Raw genomic sequence first — 24323 nt, forward strand, 5'->3', positions numbered from 1 at the left:
GCAGCAATGAGACAAGACTGTAACTACCAATCGGAAACCACAAAATTGGGGAGGAAAAAGAGGTAAAAAAGAAGAAGAAATTGCTGGTACACAATTGACATTTTAAATAGAATTGAATTTTAAACTTCCAATTACTACCACAAAGATTGCTGCCGGTCCACCACTATTGAATATCAACTTAAAGAGCGACTGCCTTTAAAAACCAACGAATCCCTTCATGGCATCGATATGAGTCGGGAACCGTTATTCTAGTGTCAAAATGTACTACAAAGCATAAACAGAATCATTTTGGTCACAAGTCAGTCTGGTCTAAAACTGAGTTTGGAACATCTGTGCATCACAACGGGTAAAATAAGGTTGAGTTTTGATTTGACAATGTCCATTTGCCCACTAACATGGGGGTGAACAGCTGCTGTGATTGCTCTCGATCCAATAGCATAGACAGTGAGACAGACCTGCCCAGCAGTTCCGACTTTTTTACATAAGACAACACATTGCACATTTTTTTTACTGGAGAAATACTGCACCAAACAACCTAGTTAAAGTAAAATTGCGCAACTAACACATCCTCGGCCAAAACGTAAACTCAAGAAATCTGTAATTAATTTGTTCTGAGATTCATTCTGGGGATTTTGAGAAAGTGAAATAGCCTTCCGTGTCTACAGTGTCTCATGGGGATGAACATCTTTAACCAAACGCGGAATCGGTTAGAAAACACACCTACCAGACTGAAGTCTAGTTTTTCTTATGAGCAACAGAATAACACACGTGCCAATCTGAGTGTTCAGTGGTTCTTTAAATGGGAGTGTCTATTCTATTATCTATATATCTATGGTTTCAATAGGTTTCCTATGGAAGATTGGCATGTTCAGTGGTTCTTTAAATGGGAGTGTCTATTCTATTATCTATATATCTATGGTTTCAATAGGTTTCCTATGGAAGATTGGCATGTTCAGTGGTTCTTTAAATGGGAGTGTCTATTCTATTATCTATATATCTATGGTTTCAATAGGTTTCCTATGGAAGATTGGCATGTTCAGTGGGTCTTTAAATGGGAGTGTCTATTCTATTATCTATATATCTATGGTTTCAATAGGTTTCCTATGGAAGATTGGCATGTTCAGTGGTTCTTTAAATGGGAGTGTCTATTCTATTATCTATATATCTATGGTTTCAATAGGTTTCCTATGGAAGACTGGCATGTTCAGTGGTTCTTTAAATGGGAGTGTCTATTCTATTATCTATATATCTATGGTTTCAATAGGTTTCCTATGGAAGACTGGCATGTTCAGTGGTTCTTTAAATGGGAGTGTCTATTCTATTATCTATATATCTATGGTTTCAACAGGTTTCCTATGGAAGATTGGCAGTGTCATTTAAAACAACTGATATTGCCACTCAAGTCAACATTCTCTGATGTGTAAACCTCCAATCATCTTTGTGATACTTTCCCAAAGTAGAAATTTCAATTTTAGTACATTTTATCAGTTCCAAAACGTCACTTTCTGAGCAATTATCTATGGAAGGTTTCGTTCGAATCAAAAGGGGTGCAGTCAAAAAGTGATTGAAATCAAATGGAACCACCTTGTATATTTCCTGTAAGAAAATTCTTCATAATGAAAATTCTGTGTTCAGATCCTGTGCATCCACCTGAAACGTTTTCGCCACGAGGTGATGTACTCCTTCAAGATCAACAGCCACGTGGCCTTCCCATTGGAGGGCCTCGAACTCCGACCATTCCTGGCCAAGGACAGCCCTTCTCAGATCACCACCTATGACCTGCTGTCCGTTATCTGTCACCATGGCACCGCAGGCAGTGGGTGACCCTTGACTGAATGACCTAACATTAAAGACTCCCTCCAGCTATTTTTGACATGTTTGTTTGGCGGATATCAGTATAGTCTTAGTGTGTCGGGTGTTTTCTTCATAGCTTACTATCTACATTTCTGCAATTCCATTAATCAACCTCTTTTTCACTGCCTCCACCCTCTCTCTTCTCTCTTCCTCAGTATAGTCTTCTTCATAGCTTACTATCTACATTTCTGCAATTCCATTAATCAACCTCTTTTTCCACTGCCTCCCCCCTCTCTCTTCTCTCTGTCTTTCTCCTCCTATTTTCTCTCTCTCTCTCTCTCTCTCTCTCTCTCTCTCTCTCTCTCTCTCTCTCTTTCCTTCTTTCTTTCTTTCTTTCTTCCCCTCACTCCTAGGTGGTCACTACATAGCGTACTGTCAGAACGTGCTCAACAGTCAATGGTACGAGTTTGATGACCAGTATGTAACGGAGGTCCATGAGACTGTGGTGCAGAATGCTGAGGCCTATGTGCTCTTCTACAGGTGAGACTTCAACCTTCATCATGTTAGAACACTTTAAATGTTTTAATGTTTGGTTGAACTGAATATTGAGTATTTGATTTTGTGTGTGTGTGTGTATACACATGTGCTTGTGTGGGCCTGTGTCTGTGCATACTGTGCATGTGTTTAATACGTTTTATGTTCCCACTTTATTTGAATATTTATGAAATGCATATTGTTATAATTGGTAGCACTTTGTTTTTCCTTCTCCTCCAACCCCTTTCGATGCGTGGAACGGATGTGGGTGTGGCTAGGTCTACATAAGGGTGCCATTTTTTTTTTTAACTCACAAAGGCTCTGGCGAAGGCCGTGAGGCCGATACGTAAAGCTTATTAAAGATCAGTGATATGATCAAGTGTGCGGGTTTCTTCTTCTTTTTCCTCATCTTATCCGGCTGTTGCCATGCACTTGGAAAAAAGATAGCTCAGATGTGCGAGTACCTTTTCACTTTGACTTTACAAACAAGAAGAGGGTTTAATTGGAGTCTATTTCTTCAGAGCCCAGATCTATAGAAAATAACTTAACTGGCTGAGGTAGGCTATGAAGCTTAACAGCCTAATAGAAGTAGGATTTTTTTAGGCCTACTTTACAATTGCAACTGGTCAAAAATGTAGCATCCTACATAAAAACAATCATTTAAAGAAAATAAAGTCTGCACGTTCGAACTAAAACAATGTAACTAAAAAGAAAGCGCACATTGGGAATTCCCAAACTCTAAAAGTAATTGGGAAGGTAGATACAAATGATGTGTGACATTGTGCTTACAATAAAGAATGTGGCCCATCATTCAAATGATTCTTATTAGCAGGACAATAGACTCTTTATAGCCTGGCTACTGTTGTGAAAATTCCTCAACTTGCAATATATTCGATGCTTTAGTACTCTAGAGTGTTACATTTCTAACTCAAAACAGCATTTCTTCATCAACATCTTTATGCTTTCGTTAATCTTCTTGATCTTTCTTTTTTTCTGTAGCAATTTTGAGCAAATTGCTCAAGGGCCACGGTTGATTAGTCTGTGAAGATGACGTTATTGAATGTCTCGCCAGCTTTGATCCACTGGGCCTGCAGGACGCAAAGTTCTTTGTTTGTCAGACGAATCATTGGGTCGAAACTACAGAACAGTACAAAACAAGCAAACACTAGGTTAATGTTCTGAGAATAAAATGTGTGTGTGTGTGTGTGTGTCATACATTTCTTACCGAGTCGTGATGCCCGCAGATTACAGTTTACCTTTGCCGATCGCTCATCATCTTCATTCATCAGTGAGTCAACGGCTTGAATGGTCATTGACTCACTCGCGCATTGAAAAGGAACGAGATGGCATCACAATCCATGCCAGGCACACCTGTGAGCTCTGGAACTCCACCTCCTACAGACAGAGACAACATACAGTACGTGGCGGGTTTGTCAGCTTTTCGTTTCACCCTGACATTTCCATTCCTCTTCTGACAACAGAACTTGACCAACTGCTCACCAGGCACAGCAAGGGCCGCCCGGACCGTTATGCTGTTCTGCTATTCCAAGGATGTGTAACCGAAAGAGAGATACCACGAGTGGGCACAGAATACATACCCTCCCGCTGTGGCCGTCTATTTCAGCACTGTTTCGCGCTGCTCTGAGACAAGCATGGAGAAACAAAAATGTTCAAATATTGCTAAATAATCAAGTTAGGTTTCTCCAGAATTAAATCATTCTAAATAACTGTCTTAATTTACAAATTAGTGAGAATGTCTCATCCCATGTTCCAAGAATCTCCAAAAATGGCGTTACTTTTTAAAAATTTATTTTTTATTGGAACAAAGTTGTCTCTTGAAAGGTAAATCATTTTAGAATCCTCCAATCCTGTAGCCTACTCCCGACTGTCACGTTTGAACCATCACCATATTTTCCATTCCATCCTGACGGAATCCCTGAGGGTTTTTTTTCTTCTTTTTTTTCTCTGAATAGAAACTCGAATCAAATTAATTAAGCCAAATTTCTTAAAATCTATCCAATAAACCATGTTATTACAAAAAAAGATTTTAAATTCTCTGGTAATGCTAATATCTAATGCTTCTCAAAGATGCGATATCAAACTAGCAATAACTTGCAGTAACTGGAAAAAATATCTGAGAATGAAATGGTGTGCCACAGAATGATGTGCCGCAGCAAGGTGTGGCGCAGTATGACGCAACTTTTAAAGGAGGAACCACTGTCGGTAGAGTTATTAAAGTGAGTATGCATAGATAATAAACAGAGAGTAGCAGCAGCATAAAGTGGAGGGAATTGCAAATAGTCTGGGTAGCCATTAGCTGTTCAGGAGTCTTTTGGCTTCGGGGGAAAAGCTGTTGAGAAGCCTTTTGAACCTAGACTTTGACAATTTTTAGGGCCTTTCTCTGACACCGCCTGGTATAGAGATCCTGGATGGCAGGAAGCTTGGCCCCAGTGATGTACTGGGCCATACGCACTACCCTCTGTAGTGCCTAGCGGCCGGAGGCCGAGCAGTTGTCATACCAGGCAACCAGTCAGGATGCTCTTCATGGTGCAGCTGTAGAACTTTTTGAGGATCTGAGGATCCATGGCAAATATTTTTCTCCTGGAGGGGAATAGGTTTTGTAGTGCCCTCTTCATATCTGTCTTGGCATGCTTGGACCATGTTAGTTTGTTGATGTGGACACCAAGGAACTTGAAGCTCTCAACCTGCTCCACTACAGCCCTGTCGATGGGAATGGGGGGCATGCTCGGTCCTCCATTTCCTGTAGTCCACAATCATCTCCTTTGTCTCGATCACATTGAGGGAGAGGTTGTTGTCCTGGCACCACACGACCAGGTCTCTGACCACCTCCCTATAGGCTGTCTCATTGTTGTCGGTGATCATGCCTACCACTGTTGTCATCAGCAAACTTAATGATGGTGTTGGAGTCGTGCCTGGCAGCGCAGTCATTAGTGAACAGGGAGTACAGGAGGGGACTGAGAACGCACCACTGAGGGGCCCCTGTGTTTAGGATCAGTGTGGCGGATGTGTTGTTATCTACCCGTACCACCTGGGGGCGGCCCGTCAGGAAGTTCAGGATCCAGTTGCAGAGGGAGGTGTTTAGTCCCAGGGTCCTTAGCTAAGTGATGAGCTTTGAGGGCACTATGGTGTTGAACGCTGAGCTGTAGTCAATGAATAGTATCCTCACATTGGTGTTCCTTTTGTCCAGGTGGGAAAGGGCAGTGTGGAGTGCAGTAGAGATTGCATCATCTGTGGATCTGTTGGGGTGGTATGCACATTGGAGTGGGTCTAGGGTTTCTGGAATGATGGTGTTGATGTGAGCCATGACCAGCCTTTCAAAGCACTTCATGGCTACACATGTGAGTGCTACGGGTCGGTAGTCATTTAGGCAGGTTACCTTAGTGTTCTTGGGCACAGGGATATGGTGGTCTGCTTGAAACACTTTGGTATTACAGACTCCGACAGGGAGAGGTTGAAAATGTCTGTGAAGACACTTGCCAGTTGGTCAGCGCATGCTCAGAGTACACGTCCTGGTAATCCATCTGGCCTTGCGGCCTTGTGAATGTTGATCTGTTTAAAAGTCTTACTCACATCGGCTACGGAGACTGTGATAACACAGTCGTCCGGAACAGCTGATGCTCTCATGCATGTTTCAGTGTTACTTGCCTCGAAGCGAGCATAGAAGTAATTTAGCTCGCCTTGTAGGCTTGTGTCACTGGGCAGCTCGCGGCTGTTCTTCCCTTTGTAGTCTAATGGTTTGCAGGCCCTGCCACATCCGACGAGCGTCAGAACCGGTGTAGTACGACTCGATCTTAGTCCTGTATTGACGCTTTGCCAGTTTGATGGTTCGTCGAAGGGCATAGCGGGATTTCTTATAAGATTTTCGCTCCTTGAAAGCGGCAGCTCTGCCCTTTAGCTCAGTGCGGATGTTGCCTGTAATCCGTGTGTGTGTGTGTGTATATGTGTTTGTGTTTGTCCACAGGAAGAGCAGTGAGGAGTCGGTGAGGGAGAGGCAGAAGGTGGTGGATTTAGCTAGCATGAAGGAGCCAAGCCTGCTGCAGTTCTACATCTCCAGAGAGTGGCTGAACAAGTTCAACACTTTCACTGAGCCAGGGCCCATCAGCAACCACACCTTCCTCTGCCAGCACGGAGGTCAGTACTGTACTGGACAAAACCACCACAACCCATCCTAAGCATCAACCACACTCAATCCATATAAGAACTGGGCTCACTTCAAGTAGTACTTGTTTTCTTTCAAATACTTTAAGCTGCACTTGATTGAGCTTCCTGGCGCAGTGGAAGCAGTAGAGTACTGAGTAGTCCCAAAAGTGCAAACTCTGGTCTGAGGGCCTTTCCTGTTCAAGGTATTCTATTTCTGTCCTCACCTTTAGATCCCAAGCACAACCACTTTCAACCCCAATTGAACTAATCTCCTACTTGTGTTTTGTCCAGGGATCCCGCCCAATAAGTACCACTACATTGACGACCTGGTGGTGATCCTGCCCCAGAACGTGTGGGAGTACCTGTACAACAGGTAAGATGAGTCTCAGTCTGGCTGGCTGGCTGGCTGTCAAACTTTTTACTTCCTTTCTGTCTGACGGACTGACATGGTGAAGGAGTTCAATGGTCTATAAATTCTGTCTTTTCTGTCTGTCTTCCTGTCTTTTCTGTCCGACTGTCTTCCTGCCCACCTGTCTCTCTGTCTTTTCATCAGACTGTCTCTCTAACAGACTGTATATCTGTCTCCCAGTTTTGGAGGAGGTCCAGCAGTGAACCACTTGTACGTGTGTGCCATCTGCCAGGTGGAGTTAGAGGCTTTGGCCAAACGCAGGAAGGTGGAAATAGACACCTTTATCAGGGTAAGAGGTGTTGTGTGTCTGTTTTCTCTGCATCAAAAAGGGGCTTAAGTGGTTGGCATGGCACGGTCAGTGTGGCTGAATTTGAGAGAACATTTTAGAGGCCCCCCCCCATCTTGCAGTGTATAAACATTTTGGAATTCCATTTGTTTTTTTTGTTTTTTGCAGTTTTAAAGCACATTTCCTGCAATTCTGTACTGAACAAAAATATAAACGCAACATGCAACAATTTCAACGATTTTACTGAGTTACAGTTCATATGAGGAAAATCAGTCCATTGAAATTAATTTATTAGGCTGTAGTCTTGGGATTTCACATGACTGGGCAGGGGTGCAGCCATGGGTGGGGTTGGGAGGGCATGGGCCCACCCACTGGGGAGCCAGCTCAGCCAATCAGAATTTGTTTTTCCTCACAATAGGGCTTTATTACAGACAGAAATATTCCTCCGTTTCATCAGCTTTCCGGGAGGCTGGTTTCAGACAATCGCGCAGGTGAAGAAGCTTGATGTGGAGGTCCTGGGCTGGCGTGGTTACTCATGGTCTGTGTTTGTGAGGCCGGTTGGACGTACTGCCAAATTCTCTAAAATGACATTGGTAGAGAAATTAACATTAAATTCTCTGGCAACAGCTCTGGTGGACATTCCTGCAGCCAGCATGCCAATTGCAACGCTCACTCAAAACTTCAGACATCTGTGGCATTGTGTTGTGTGACAAAACTGCACATTTTATTGTTCGTAATACAAGGTGCACTTGTGTAATGATCATGCTGTTTAATCAGCTTCTTGATCTGCCACACCTGTCAGGTGGATGGATTATCTTGGCAAAGGAGAAACGCTCACTAACAGGGATATAATCTTATTTGAGAGAAATACGTTTTTTGTGCCTATAGAAGATTTCTGGGATATTTTATTTCAGCTCTTGAAATATGGGACCAAGAATTGACATGTTGCGTTTATATTTTGGTTCAGTGTACACATTCTGCCATGGAGCTGAGAGAAAATGTTGCAGTTTTAAAGCTAATTTCCTGCAATTCTATGCATTTTGCCATGGCTATTGCTGTGTTCTTTTGCTCAAACATAATAACTAAATCTGTACAGATAAGTTCATTGTTTTTGGAGTTTTCAATTCTCCCTGTGACTGTCTAGCTTTTATTTTGGTGATTGTTAGTTCTCGAAGATTATATTCTAAAAATATAATTCTAAATTATATTCTAAATATGTTATGTTGTTTAGCCGTTTAAGTTTACACAAAGCATTTTCCATTTCATTTCTTAAAAAACGGTTTAGTTATTAAGCGGCCCGCCCAAGGATTTCAATGGTAGAAAAATCCCTGTGTGTTTGTGCCCTCTCTCGGTCTCTCCAGTTGAATAAAGAGTTCCAAGCGGAGGAGGCTCCTACAGTCATCCTGTGTATCAGTATGCAGTGGTTCAGAGAGTGGGAGAGCTTTGTCAAGGGCAAAGACAACGGTAGGATTCTATGAGAATAGATACCAGGCATTATAGTACCAACAGAAGCTAAGAGTTGAATTACCTCAGTACACCATCCTTATCATATTGTATCCTCTGTGCAGACCAGGTATGTAATAATAATATATGCTATTTATCAGATGCTTTTGTCCAAAGCGACTTAGTCATGCGTGCACACACTTTAAAATGGGTTGTCCCGGGAATCAGCCCACTTTACGTAATGGGTTGTCCCGGGAATCAACCCACTTTACGTAATGGGTTGTCCCGGGAATCAGCCCACTTTATGTATGGGTTGTCCCGGGAATCAACCCACTTTACGAATCAATCAACCCACTTTACGAATCAACCCACTTTAAAATGGGTTGAATCAACCCCTTTATGGAATCAACCCACTTTACGTAATGGGTTGTCCCGGGAATCAGCCCACTTTATGTATGGGTTGTCCCGGGAATCAACCCACTTTACGTAATGGGTTGTCCCGGGAATCAACCCACTTTACGTAATGGGTTGTCCCGGGAATCAACCCACTTTAAAATGGGTTGTCCCGGGAATCAACCCACTTTATGTCCGGGAATCAACCCATGGGTTGTCCCGGAATCAACCCACTTTAAAACGTCCGGGAATCAAATGGGTTGTCCCGGGAATCAACCCACTTTTTACGAATCAACCCACTTTAAAATGGGTTGTCCCGGGAATCAACCCACTTTATAATGGGTTGTCCCGGGAATCAACCCACTTTAAAATGGGTTGTCCCGGGAATCAACCCACTTTACGTAATGGGTTGTCCCGGGAATCAACCCACTTTAAAATGGGTTGTCCCGGGAATCAACCCACTTTAAAATGGGTTGTCCCGGGAATCAACCCACTTTAAAATGGGTTGTCCCGGGAATCAACCCACTTTACGTAATGGGTTGTCCCGGGAATCAACCCACTTTACGTAATGGGTTGTCCCGGGAATCAGCCCACTTTACGTAATGGGTTGTCCCGGGAATCAACCCACTTTACGTAATGGGTTGTCCCGGGAATCAACCCACTTTACGTAATGGGTTGTCCCGGGAATCAACCCAATGGGTTGTCCCGGGAATCAAAATAATGGGTTGTTGAATCAACCCACCGTAATGGGTTGTCCCGGGAATCAACCCCACTTTCAACCCAAAATGGGTTGTCCCGGGAATCAACCCACTTTAAAATGGGTTGTCCCGGGAATCAACCCACTATCCTGGCGTTACAAGCGCCATGCTCTACCAACTGAGCTACAGATGAATAAATACAGTCTGCAATGTTCCTCAGTAACAACACGAAAGCTTTTGTTGGTGTTTGTTTATGTTGGTCGTTGTTTTCTCAGAGCCCCCTGGTCCTATTGACAACAGTAAGATCGGTGTCATGAAAGGGGGACACGTACAGCTCAAGCAAGGTAAGCAGTGTATTCTCATACATATTCACATTGTGTGGGTTGGTTGGTCGGTCTGTGGGTGCGTGCCCTCCTGTGTGTATTGGAATACACCGTGTGTGTGTGTGTGTGTGTGCGCGCGCACGTCTGTACACACAGAGTGTACAAAACATTAGGAACACCTACTCTTTCCTTGACAGACTGACCAGGTGAATCCAGGCAAAAGCTATGATCACTTATTGATGTCACTTGTTAAGTTAAATCCACTTCAATCGGTGTAGATGAATGGGAGGAGACGGGATAAAGAAGGATTTTTAAGCCTTGAGACGGTTGGTCTCAAGGCTGGTTTGATTTGATATGATTTGGTTGAGACATGGATTGTGTGTGTGCCATTCAGAGGTGAATGGTGGGCACGACAAAATATTTAAGTGCCTTTAAACAGGGTATGGTAGTTGGTGCCAGGCACACCGGTTTTATCAAGAACTGCAATGCTGCTGGGTTTTTTACGCTAAACAGTTTAATGTGTGTATCAAGAATAGTCCACCACCCAAAAGACATCCTGCCAACTTAACACAACTGTGGGAAGCACTGGAGTCGGCATGGGGCAGCATCCCTGTGGAACACTTTTGACACCTTATAGAGGCCATGCCCCGATGAACTGAGGCTTTTCTGAGGGCGAAAGGGGGAGGTGTCCTTAATGTTGCCTTTTTCCACATGTTGTTACGTCGCTCCACAGCTATTTTCAGGTCTCTCCAGAGTTTTTCGGTCAGGTTCAAGTCTGGGCTCTGGCTGGGCCACTCAAGGACATTGAGACTTGTTCCGAAGCCACTCCTGTTTTGTCTTGGCTGTGTGCTTAGTGTTGTTTTCTTGTTGGAAGGTGAACCCAGTCTGAGATCCTGAGCCATCTGGAGCAGGTTTTCACCAAGGATCTCACTGTACTTTGCTTCGTTCATCTTTCCCTCGATCCTGACTAGTCTCCCAGTCCCTGCCGCTGAAAAACATCCCTACAGCTTGATGCTGCCATCACCACCATGCTTCACCGTAGTGACAGTACCAAGTTTCCTCCAAACGTGACCCTTGGCATTCAGGCCAAAGAGTTCAATCTTGGTTTCATCAGACCAGAGAATCTTGTTTCTCATGGTCAGAGTCCTTTTGGCAAACTCAATGTGGGCTGTCATGTGCCTTTCACTGAGGAGTGGCTTCCGTCTGGTCACTCTACCATAAAGGCTTGATTGGTGGAGTGCTGCAGAGATGGTTGTTCTTCTGGAAGGTTCTCCCCTCTCCACAGAGGAACTCTAGAGCTCTGTCAAAGTGACCACTGGGTTCTTGGTCACCTCCCCGACAAAGGCCCTTCTCCCCCGATTGCTTAGTTTGGCGAGGCGGCCAGCTCTAGGAAGAGTCTTGGTGGTTCCAAACTTCTTCCATTTCAGAATGATGGAGACCACTGTGTTCTTGGGGACCTTCAATGCTGCAGAAATGTTTTGGTACCTTTCCCCAGATCTGTTCCTTGACACAATCCTGTCTCGGAACTCTACGGACAATTCCTTTGACCTCATGGCTTGGTTTTTGCTCTGACATGCACTGTCAACTGTGGGACCTTACATAGACAGGTGTGTGCCTTTCCAAATCATGTCCAATCAAGTTGTAGAAACATCTTAAGAAAGATCAGTGGAATCTGGATGCACCTGAGCTAAATTTCGAGTCTCATAGCAAAGGTTTTGAATATTTATGTAAATAAGGTATTTCATATATTTGTTCATTTATTTTTTGGCAAAAATGTCCAAACCTGTTTTCACTTCGTCGTTATGGAGTATTGTGTGTAAATTGAGGGGATACAACTCTTTAAAAAAAAATCAATTTTAGAGTAAGGCTGTAACATAAAACAAATTGGAAAAAAGTCAAGGGGTCTGAATACTTTCCCGAATACACTGTATATCAAATAGCTAAATGACCACATCCTTGTGGGGTAATGTTTGATATACTCAGTGTAGTGTATGTTAACACGCCTTGCTGTGTGCTCCTAGGGGCTGACTATGGTCAGATCTCAGAGGAGACGTGGCAGTATCTCCTCTGCATCTATAGTGGAGGGCCTGAGATTGCAGTGAGACAGACTGTGCCGGCCACCAACACAGACAGCCTGCATGGAGAGAGGAAGATCGAGGCAGAGACCAGGGCACTCTGAGAAATGGTGAGTCACAGCACACACACACACACACACACACACACATACAAGCACCCAATACACACGTTGTGTTTACAGACTGTCGTGATAATAATCCTGTATTTACCAAATAATGAGAGAGCATACCACACACAAATCAGAGTTATATCACAAAGTCCATCTTTAATTATATGAGCTTCACCATAGCCCTGTGACTCTCAGATCAATTCAGTGTCTATAAATGAATTCTCGGAGAATCCTTACAAAACAATTCTTAGTATCATTTATAGCCAAGACACACCCATCTCAACTCACATGACAAATAACAGATCTTAGGAACATTACAAAGGAAGACTTTACTTGAGAGAGGAGTATCCCATAGCCAGACAGCATTAGCTATAAATTATCGTTCAGTTTGCTCTCCTAAACAAAGTTCTTATCTCGTTCTTGGTACAACATAGTACCAAACCATTACCTTATCCAATGGCATATATCAATTGTCAATTCTAGATACTCCCATCTCAAATTAAACCCCCTCCTGGACAAGATCACAGAGACAGTGAGCCTCTTAGTTCATACACTAAATCAAGATAAGGGCAACCTCAGAGGGGACATTCCCATAAGAAGACAAGCCTCACCTCACCCCTCTCTGGGGCCCAAGTAACTTTCCCCACATAATCTTATGAACATTGATAAAACATCTTATTTATTATCAATGTTACCAAAATAATTCTGATTCTGCCACAACAAAACATATACAGGTAAGCACACATACAAATAAGCACACACTCAATCATACACAGTGCATTCAGAAAGTATTCACACTCAATCATACACAGTGCATTCAGAAAGTATTCACACTCAATCATACACAGTGCATTCAGAAAGTATTCACACTCAATCATACACAGTGCATTCAGAAAGTATTCACACTCAATCATACACATGCAGTGCATTCAGAAAGTATTCACACTCAATCATACACAGTGCATTCAGAAAGTATTCACACTCAATCATACACATGCAGTGCATTCAGAAAGTATTCACACTCAATCATACACAGTGCATTCAGAAAGTATTCACACTCAATCATACACAGTGCATTCAGAAAGTATTCACACTCAATCATACACAGTGCATTCAGAAAGTATTCACACTCAATCATACACAGTGCATTCAGAAAGTATTCACACTCAATCATACACAGTGCATTCAGAAAGTATTCACACTCCTTCACTATTTTCACATTTTGTTGTGTTACAGCTTGAATTTAAAATTGATTCCAATTTTTTGTTTTCCAATTAACTTTTTTGTCCTGAATAAAATTAAATAAATGGGGGGAAAAATACAATACAACACATTACTTAACAAGTTACTTAACAAGTCACATAATAAATTGCATGGACTCTTACACTTATTGACTCAGGGGTGTGAATACGTTTGTAAATGAGATATTTCTGTATTTAAATTTCAATAAACATTTCTAAAAACAGGTTTTCACTTGGTCATTATGGAGTATTGTGTGTCGATGTGAGATTATATTTGATTTACTTTGAATTTCATTTTGAATTCAGGCTTGTAACACAACACAATGTAGAATGAGTGAAGGGGTATGAATACTTTCTGAAGGCACTGTACACTTACATATGATAGCTTCCCACTGACGGTTTCCCACACACACCTAATACACACTATATACACACACACACACACACACACCTAACACACACTATACACATATATATATATATATACACACACACACACACACGCACCTAATACACACTATATATATATACATATACACACACACACACACACACACACACACACACACACAGTTGAGGTCAGAATACATTTAAACTATTTTTTTCACAATTCTAACATTTAATCCTTAGGTCAGTGAGGATCACTACTTATTTTAAGAATGTGTAATGTCAGCATAATAGTACAGAGAATGATTTATTTCAGCATTTATTTATTTCATCACATTCCCAGTGGGTCAGAAGTTTACATACACTCAATTAGTGTTTGGTTGCATTGCCTTCAAATTGTTTAACTTGGATCAAACGTTTCGAGTAGCCTTCCATAAGCTTCCCAGAATAAATTGGATGAATTTTGACCCATTCCTCCTGACAGAGCTGGTGTAACTGAGTCAGGTTTGTAGGCCTTCTTGCTCGCTCACACTTTTTCAGTTCTGCCCACACATTTTCTGTATGATTGAGGTCAGTGCTTTGTGATGGCGTTAACTTTGTTTTCCTTAAGCCATTCTGCCACAACTTTGGAAGTACAGTGAAGCAAAAAGTATTTAGTCAGCCACCAATTGTGCAAGTTCTCCCACTTAAAAATATGAGAGAGGCCTGTAATTTTCATCATTGGTACACTTCAACTATGACAGACAAAATGAGGGGGAAAAAATCCAGAAAATCACATTGTAGGATTTTTAATGAATTTATTTGCAAATTATGGTGGAAAATAAGTATTTGGTCAATAACAATAGTTTTATCTCAATACTTTGTTATATACCCTTTGTTGGCAATGACAGAGGTCAAACGTTTTCTGTAAGTCTTCACAAGGTTTTCAAACACTGTTGCTGGTATTTTGGCCCAATCCTCCATGCAGATCTCCTCTAGAGCAGTGATGTTTTGGGGCTGTTGCTGGGCAACATGGACTTTCAACTCCCTCCAAAGATTTTCTATGGGGTTGAGATCTTGAGACTGGCTAGGTCACTCCAGGACCTTGAAATGCTTCTTACGAAGCCACTCCTTTGTTGCCCGGGCGGTGTGTTTGGGATCATTGTCATGCTGAAAGACCCAGCCACGTTTCATCTTCAATGCCCTTGCTGATGGAAGGAGGTTTTCACTCAAAATCTCACGATACATGGCCCCATTCATTCTTTCCTTTACACGGATCAGTCGTCCTGGTCCCTTTGCAGAAAAACAGCCCCAAAGCATGATGTTTCCACCCCCATGCTTCACAGTAGGTATGGTGTTCTTTGGATGCAACTCAGCATTCTTTGTCCTCCAAACACGACGAGTTGAGTTTTTACCAAAAAGTTATATTTTGGTTTCATCTGACCATATGACATTCTCCCAATCTGCTTCTGGATCATCCAAATGCTCTCTAGCAAACTTCAGACGGGCCTGGACATGTACTGGCTTAAGCAGGGGGACACATCTGGCACTGCAGGATTTGAGTCCCTGGCGGTATAGTGTGTTACTGATGGTAGGCTTTGCTACTTTGGTCCCAGCGCTCTGCAGGTCATTCACTAGGTCCCCCTGTGTGGTTCTGGGATTTTTGCTCACCGTTCTTGTGATCATTTTGACCCCACGGGGTGAGATATTGGAGCCCCAGATCGAGGGAGATTATCAGTGGTGTTGTATGTCTTCCATTTCCTAATAATTGCTCCCATAGTTGATTTCTTCAAACCAAGCTGCTTACCTATTGCAGATTCAGTCTTCCCAGCCTGGTGCAGGTCAACAATTTTGTTTCTGGTGTTCTTTGACAGCTCTTTGGTCTTGGCCAGAGTGGAGTTTGGAGTGTGACTGTTTGAGGTTGTGGACAGGTGTCTTTTATACTGATAACAAGTACAAACAGGTGCCATTAATACAGGTAACGAGTGGAGGACAGAGGAGCCTCTTAAAGAAGAAGTTACAGGTCTGTGAGAGCCAGAAATCTTGCTTGTTTGTAGGTGACCAAATACTTATTTTCCACCATAATTTGCAAATAAATAAATAAAAAATCCTACAATGTGATTTTCTGGATTTATTTTTCTCATTTTTTCTGTCATTGTTGAAGTGTACCTATGATGAAAATTACAGACCTCTCTCATCTTTTTAAGCAGGAGAACTTGCACAATTGGTGGCTGACTAAATACTTTTTTGCCCCACTGTAGATTTGAGGAAAATCCATTTTGGAATAAAGCTGTAACTTAACAATGTGGAAAAAGTAAAGTGAATACTTTCCGAAATATATATATATACACACACACACACACACACACACACACACACACACACACACACACACACACACACACACACACACTCAGGTCTAAGGAGGAGGCTGCATAAACAATACAATTTTCCCCAAACACTTCAGTACTGGACTTCTTGGCTCCTTTAACTGTCTGGTACCATTGTTCTCACGTAGCTCTGGTCGTTCTCATGATTTACTACATTCCTCCATTGCGGGATAGGGTATGTGTGGTTAATGGGTGTGCCTCAATGTGAAAAGAACAAGGAAGGCAATGCACCTGATGTAGTTAATAAACGTAATTCTGGACAACTGTGTTTGCACAACCTGAGATTCCAGATACTGTAACTAGATTGCACATTAAGACGGAGGGGAATTGGTCTTGCACATTAAAACAGGCAATTCTACAAAAAAAACACGTAATCCACCAGAATACACAAAATTCAAGTCCGTTTCCCTTGATGTTTTTTCCTCATAAGAATGTTTTCTTTCCTTATAGGTTGTCTGTGTTTTACACCCCTGTACCCTGTACACTAGCTGCTGCTATGTACCCCTGTACACTAGCTGCTGCTATGTACCCCTCTACACTAGCCCTCACTGGAGCTGAGGTGGTTGATTTGCACCTGGGTGAAGAGAAGCCTTATAGGTTGTCTGTGTTTGACACCCCTGTACCCTGTACACTAGCTGCTGCTATGTACCCCTGTACACTAGCCCTCACTGGAGCTGAGGTGGTTGATTTGCACCTGGGTGAAGAGAAGCCTTATAGGTTGTCTGTGTTTGACACCCCTGTACCCTGTACACTAGCTGCTGCTATGTACCCCTGTACACTAGCCCTCACTGGAGCTGAGGTGGTTGATTTGCACCTGGGTGAAGAGAAGCCTTATTGTGAGCACTTTGTAAAATGTAGCAACGCGCCTTATTCTATTACCTGTGCAGGAAGACATATCGGTCAATTATCATCATAGTGTAGTAGAAAAGGTGTTATTTATTGAACTCTTAAGATGTTTCAGTAAGAAAATATACATTATGTGACACCATGTCTTCGACGCTATTGTGGTAGTTGCAGTAGGTTGGCGACATCAAAATCCAAATTGCTGCTGTACTACTGTAGTAGGTGTGTCATATCGTTAATGGTGTCCTGCACTCAGACGAGAGGCAGAGGGAGGAAGGGAATGGCGTGCCGAGGGGCGTGCCATCATCAGTGTTAATTCCTACTTGACAACTCGGGTGAACTTGTACTAATCTTTTTTTTTGCTGCAGGCCCCAAACAACAAACATTCAATGATTACACGTTTGTCACTCCGAGACGATGGAAGAGGATGGATGTAAAAAATAAAAACAAAAACAAAGGCTGTTCAGAGCTTGTTGAAGTGTTTCACTCCCTTTCTGAGGAGAACTGCAACGTTGTCAGATTGTCGTGACTCGTGGCGTCTCATCGCATAGTCGATTTATTTATTTAAGTCATACAGATCGAGGCTTATCCCATCAATAACCCTTAGTAGTGTAAATTTACATACCGTATGAACAAGCAGATTAGGTTATTGTCTCTCTCTCTCTCTCTCTCCATTCCTTAGTGTAGGAGAATAGACTGTTCCCAGGTCTATTTGTGCTTACATTTAAGTCATTTAGCAGACGCTCTTATCCAGAGCGACTTACAAATTGGTGCTTTCACCTTATGACATCCAGTGGAACAGCCACTTTACAATAGTGCATCTAGGTCTTTTAAGGGGGGGGTGAGAAGGATTACTTTATCCTATCCTAGGTATTCCTTAAAGAGGTGGGGTTTCAGGTGTCTCCGGAAGGTGGTGATTGACTCCGCTGTCCTGGCGTCGTGAGGGAGTTTGTTCCACCATTGGGGAGCCAGAGCAGCGAACAGTTTTGACTGGGCTGAGCGGGAACTGTACTTCCTCAGTGGTAGGGAGGCGAGCAGGCCAGAGGTGGATGAACGCAGTGCCCTTGTTTGGGTGTAGGGCCTGATCAGAGCCTGGAGGTACTGAGGTGCCGTTCCCCTCACAGCTCCGTAGGCAAGCACCATGGTCTTGTAGCGGATGCGAGCTTCAACTGGAAGCCAGTGGAGAGAGCGGAGGAGCGTTGTGCTGTCTTACCAAATCTATGGTCTACCAACCCTCCGGTTTCTGCAGCCCCAGTTTAGGATAGGATATCAGGCTAGGAGGAGAGGAAAGAGAGGGGGGAGATCCCGTCCACCTGGAGGGGTAGGTGTGGAAGAGGTGTAAAGAGGTGTGTCGGTCACCCGTCTAAAGTGAGTGTTGCTCAGATGTCTCGTACTTCTCAGCTCAGCAAAACTCAATTTCCCAGAATTCACCACTCCCCCAGTTTACTAGCATGCACCTGTCTGCACTCGTCCTTCTGCTTGGAAAATATGGGAGGCAGGTAGCCTAGCTGTTAAGAGCATTGGGCCAGTAACCGAGAAGTCTCTGGTTCGAATCTCTGAGCTGACTAAGTGAAAAGTCTGTCAATGTGCCCTTGAGCAAGGCACTTCCCCCTAATTGCTCCTGTGTGTTGCTCTGGATAAGCGTGTCTGCTAAATGACTAAATATTATAATCCCTCCCACCATAAAGGTACAATTCCCTTTACTGTGCATGTATATACTGCACGCTAAAACAGAGGTTGTTTTTGGTAGGTAGGACGATGTTTTGTACTTTGACAAGAGATGATGCAAGTGGTGATGTCATTATGAGCTTCCCCTGATTTCCCTGAGTATGCCAACTAACCGTTTAATGGTTAAATGACACGCGTTCAAGCGTGTCAATGGCTACTGTAGTAATGCTATGTAATGGATGCTGTCTAGTCGGTCCAAACAGTGAACCTAAAAGTAGAGGTTTGAAAAACATCTGAGTGATTCTGTGCTGCCGTGTTGGTAAGTGGTATGTCAGTGTCCAAAGAGTAATTATGTCGTTTTTTAAAAAGATCATGTAATTTTTTCCCCTTTTTAAAATAGATATATAATATATATAATTTTTTTTGTACTGTATTTTTGTCAATTTGGTACAGATGTGAAACCTCCAAGAGTGTCTGTTTTTCTGGCTGTCTATCTGTGCTCAGACCCATCTGTGCTCAGACCCATCTGTGCTCAGACCCATCTGTGCTCAGACCCATCTGTGCTCAGACCCATCTGTGCTCAGACCCATCTGTGCTCAGACCCATCTGTGCTCAGATCTGTGCTCAGACCCCCATCTGTGCTCAGACCCCCATCTGTGCTCAGACCCCCATCTGTGCTCAGACCCATCTGTGCTCAGACCCATCTGTGCTCAGACCCATCTGTGCTCAGACCCATCTGTGCTCAGACCCATCTGTGCTCAGACCTATCTGTGCTCAGACCCATCTGTGCTCAGACCCATCTGTGCTCAGACCCATCTGTGCTCAGACCCATCTGTGCTCAGACACCTTAGAGTTGTTGTTGTTGTTAAAGTGTTGATAGGTTGCTAAAGCATTGTACATTTGTTATGACAGTTGACTACAGTGACGATCCTTGTGCTGCAGTATTATTCCAACGTTATGTGATACTTATCTTAATTCACCTCACTTCTGAATTCCTGGTTGGTGTGTTTTATGTTGGGTTGTTTGCACACACACACACACACACACACACACACTCGCTTGTAAGAGTTTTGTTTTCACTTGTTGATGATTTAACATTAAGACATTGCTGTGGTGGAGTTGATTGCGTAGATAATGACTCGCCTCTGTCTTTATCCAAAAGAATAATAGTAATTAATCAACTTGTTTTTCAATGACTATAGTGTGTCTGTCATGGTCACAGCAATGGTGATCTATTGATGCTGTTTGTCTTCGTGGTACATCCAAACTCCGATGCGTGTCTGTAAAACCGATGTAATGATTATATGATTAAAAGGCTTCTTTCATTTGCCTGTGTATTCATATTTTCACACTTATTTTCACACAAAGCCGCAGTACAGTGTTGAATTAGAACCAGGAGATTTTTTTTGCACTGGCAGGGGCTTGAATATGCATACAGTGGGGAGAACAAGTATTTGATACACTGCCGATTTTGCAGGTTTTCCTACTTACAAAGCATGTAGAGGTCTGTAATTTTTTATCATAGGTACACTTCAATTGTGAGAGACGGAATCTAAAACAAAAATCCAGAAAATCACATTGTATGATTTTTTAAAAAGTCATTCATTTGCATTTTATTGCATGACATAAGTATTTCATCACCTACGAACCAGTAAGAATTCCGGCTCTCACAGACCTGTTAGTTTTTCTTTAAGAAGCCCTCTGTAACGGCGTTCGTCTGTTGAATGAAGAGAGTCGGACCGAAATGCAGCATGTAGGTTACTCATGTTACTTTAATGAAGAAAAACGTGATACATGAAATAACTATACAATACAAAACAACAAACGGAACGTGACACTAATTACAGCCTATCTGGTGACTACAACACAGAGACAGGACAAACACCCACAAAATACGACGCAAACTCAGGCTACCTAAATACGGTTCTCAATCAGAGACAACGATAAGCAGCTGACTCCAATTGAGAATCGCCTCAGGCAGCCAAGCCTAACTAGACACACCCCTAATCAACACAATCCCAATTACTACAAACCCCAATACGAAACACAACATATAAACCCATGTCACACCCTGGCTTACCCAAACATATACCAAAAACACAAAATATAATGACCAAGGCGTGACAGAACCCCCCCCTAAGGTGCGGACTCCGGGACGCACCTCAAAGGCATAGGGAGGGTCCGGGTGGGCGTCTGTCCATGGTGGCGGTTCTGGCTCGGGACGTGGACCCCACTCCATGAATGTCCTAGTTCCTCCCCTTCGCGTCCTGGGGTAATCCACCCTCTCCGCCGACCATGGCCTAATAGTCCTCACCCTGATCCCCACATAACTGAGGGGCAGCTCGGGACAGAGGGGCAGCTCGGGACTGAGGGGCAGCTCGGGACAGAGGGGCGTCTCAGGACAGAGGGGCAGCCCGGGACTGAGGGGCAGCCCGGGACTGAGGGGCAGCCCGGGACAGAGGGGCAGCCCGGGACAGAGGGGCAGCTCGGGACAGAAGGGCAGCTCGGGACAGAAGGGCAGCTCGGGACAGAGGGGCAGCTCGGGACAGAGGGGCAGCTCGGGACAGAGGGGCGTCTCAGGACAGAGGGGCATCTCGGGACAGAGGCAGCCCGGGACTGAGGGGAAGCCCGGGACTGAGGGGAAGCCCGGGACTGAGGGGAAGCCCGGGACTGAGAGGACTGCCCAGTACTGAGAGGACGCCCAGTACTGAGAGGACGCCCAGTACTGAGATGAAGCTCAGACAGGTAGTAGGCTCCGGTAACTCCTGGCTGGCTGGCGGATCTAGCTGCTCTATGCAGACTGACAGCTCTGACTGCTCCATGCAGGCTGACAGCTCTCTGCAGACTGGCACTTCTGGCGGATCCTGGCAGACTGGCACTTCTGGCGGATCCTGGCAGACTGGCACTTCTGGCGGATCCTGGCAGACTGGCACTTCTGGCGGATCCTGGCAGACTGGCACTTCTGACGGATCCTGGCAGACTGGCACTTCTGGCGGATCCTGGCAGACTGACGACGCTGGGCAGACTGACGACGCTGGACAGACTGGCGACGCTGGGCAGACTGGCGACGCTGGGCAGACTGGCAGATCTGGAAGAGACTGGTTGTCTGGCAGATCTGGAAGAGACTGGTTGTCTGGCAGATCTGGAAGATCATGGCTGACTGGCACTTCTGGCGGATCCTGGCAGACTGGCGACGCTGGGCAGACTGGCGACGCTGGGCAGACTGGCGGCGCTGGACAGACTGGCGGTGCTGGGCAGACGAGGCGCACTGAAGGCCTGGTGCGTGGTGCTGGAACTGGAGCTACAGGATCGAGGACACGCACAGGAAACCTGGTGCGGGGAGCTGCTACCGGAGGACTGGTGTGTAGAGGTGGCTCTGGATAGACCGGACCGTGCAGGCGCACTGGAGCTCTTGAGCACCGAGCCTGCCCAAGCTTACCTGGCTCGATGCCCACTCTAGCCCGGCCAATAGGAAGGGCTGGTATGTGCCGCACCTGGCTCTGCACCCGCACTGGAAACACCGTGCGCTCCATAGCATAACACGGTGCCTGCCCGGTCTCTCTAGCCCAACGGTGAGCACAGGGAGTATGCGCAGGTTTCCTACCTGGCATAACTATTCTCCATTCTAGCCCCCCCCCAATAATTTTTTGGGGTTGCTTTTTACGGGCTTCCTTGCCAACCTTGTTCCCTCGCCTCTGGACAAGTCGTCGGCTCCTATCTCCGGCTGCCTCTGCTTCTTCCTTGGGACAGCGATATTCTCCCGGCTGCGCCCAGGGTCCTTTCCGTCTAAGATCCTCTCCCCGACCAGAAGTCCTTATATTGCTGCTCCTCACAATTAACAGGAGAGTAGGCTCAGGTCTGACTCCTGACTCAGCCACTCTCTCTCTGCGCTCTCCCCGTATTGCTTTCGGTTTTCGCTCTGCGCCTCCGGTGCTTTCCTTTTCGACTCGATGAGTGCACCCCCAACACCCCAAACGTCTATAGCCCTCTTCGCATTGCTGTAGGGAATCCCAGGCGGGCTCCTGCACTCGCTCTGGGTCGGCCGCCCACCTGTCGATTTCCTCCCACGAATCGTATAATCCATACTTCTGCTGTCCATAACGTCGTCCTTTAGCTCCTGCCAGTTTACACACTGCTCGGTCCGTGAGTGGTGGGTGTTTCTGTAACGGCGTTCGTCTGTTGAATGAAGAGAGTCGGACCGAAATGCAGCGTGTAGGTTACTCATGTTACTTTAATGAAGAAAAACGTGATGCATGAAATAACTATACAATACAAAACAACAAACGGAACGTGACACTAATTACATCGTGTTGATGTATTTCCCCAGCCTCCCCAGGCCACCTATCTGGTGACTACAACACAGAGACAGGACAAACACCCACAAAATACGTATTTAGCACCACGCGAACTCAGGCTACCTAAATACGGTTCCCAATCAGAGACAACGATAAGCAGCTGACTCCAATTGAGAATCGCCTCAGGCAGCCAAGCCTAACTAGACACACCCCTAATCAACACAATCCCAATTACTACAAACCCCAATACGAAACACAACATATAAACCCATGTCACACCCTGGCTTACCCAAACATATACCAAACCCTCCTGTTCTCCACTCATTACCTGTATAAAAGACACCTGTCCACACACTCAATCAAACAGACTCCAACCTCTCCACAATGGCCAAGACCAGACAGCTGTGTAAGGACATCAGGGATAAAATTGTAGACCTGCACAAGGCTGGGATGGGCTACAAGACAATAGGCAAGTAGCTTGGTGAGAAGGCAACAACTGTTGGTGCAATTATTAGAAAATGTAAGAAGTTCAAGATGACGGTCAATCACCCTCGGCCTGGGGCTCCATGCAAGATCTCACCTCATGGGGGCATCAATGATCATGAGGAAGGTGAGGGATCAGCCCAGAACTACACGGCAGGACCTGGTCAATGACCTGAAGAGAGCTGGGACCACAGTCTCAAAGAAAACCATTATAACACACTACGCCATCATGGATTAAAATCCTGCAGCGCACGCAAAGTCCCCCTGCTCAAGCCAGCGCATGTCCAGGCCCGTCTGAAGTTTGCCAATGACCATCTGGATGATCCAGAGGAGGAATGTGGTCTGATGAGACAAAAATAGAGCTTTTTGGTCTAAACTCCACTCGCCGTGTTTGGAGAAAGAAGAAGGATGACTACAACCCCAAGAACACCATCCCAACCGTGAAGCATGGAGGTGGAAACATCATTCTTTGGGGATGCTTTTCTGCAAAGGGGACAGGACGACTGCACCGTATTGAGGGGAGGATGGATGGGGCCATTTATCACAAGATCTTGGCCAACAATCTCCTTCCCTCAGTAAGAGCATTGAAGATGGGTCGTGGCTGGGTCTTCCAGCATGACAAAGACCCGAAACACACAGCCAGAGCAACTAAGGAGTGGCTCCGTAAGAAGCATCTCAAGGTCCTGGAGTGGCCTAGCCAGTCTCCAGACCTGAACCCAATAGAATATCTTTGGAGGGAGTTGAAAGTCCGTATTGCCCAGCGACAGCCCCGAAACCTGAAGGATCTGGAGAAGCTCTGAATGGAGGAGTG

The 24323-nt window shown here is 44.7% G+C and overlaps 1 protein-coding gene across 7 annotated transcripts in view; it reads left to right on the plus strand.

Annotated features, from left to right (window-relative positions):
* LOC115147111 (ubiquitin carboxyl-terminal hydrolase 20-like) overlaps positions 1-24323 on the plus strand; it is a 71645-nt gene that overhangs the window by 29055 nt on the left and 18267 nt on the right. For 3 of the 7 annotated variants that reach the window (XM_065004626.1, XM_065004630.1, XM_065004631.1), the window contains exons 17-25: positions 1636-1816; positions 2208-2334; positions 6311-6480; positions 6781-6862; positions 7079-7187; positions 8546-8648; positions 9994-10062; positions 12063-12226; positions 16674-18126. In XM_065004626.1, coding sequence (XP_064860698.1) covers positions 1636-1816; positions 2208-2334; positions 6311-6480; positions 6781-6862; positions 7079-7187; positions 8546-8648; positions 9994-10062; positions 12063-12220 — 999 coding nt within the window. In that variant the 3' untranslated portion in view covers positions 12221-12226; positions 16674-18126. Of the gene's footprint in view, positions 1-1635; positions 1817-2207; positions 2335-6310; positions 6481-6780; positions 6863-7042; positions 7188-8545; positions 8649-9993; positions 10063-12062; positions 12227-16673; positions 18127-24323 lie in introns of those variants that run through there. The other 4 variants (XM_065004627.1, XM_065004628.1, XM_065004629.1 and 1 more) reach the window with 4 other exon arrangements.

The sequence above is a fragment of the Oncorhynchus nerka genome, linkage group LG19, assembly GCF_034236695.1.
Source record: "Oncorhynchus nerka isolate Pitt River linkage group LG19, Oner_Uvic_2.0, whole genome shotgun sequence".
Lineage (NCBI taxonomy): Eukaryota > Metazoa > Chordata > Actinopteri > Salmoniformes > Salmonidae > Oncorhynchus > Oncorhynchus nerka.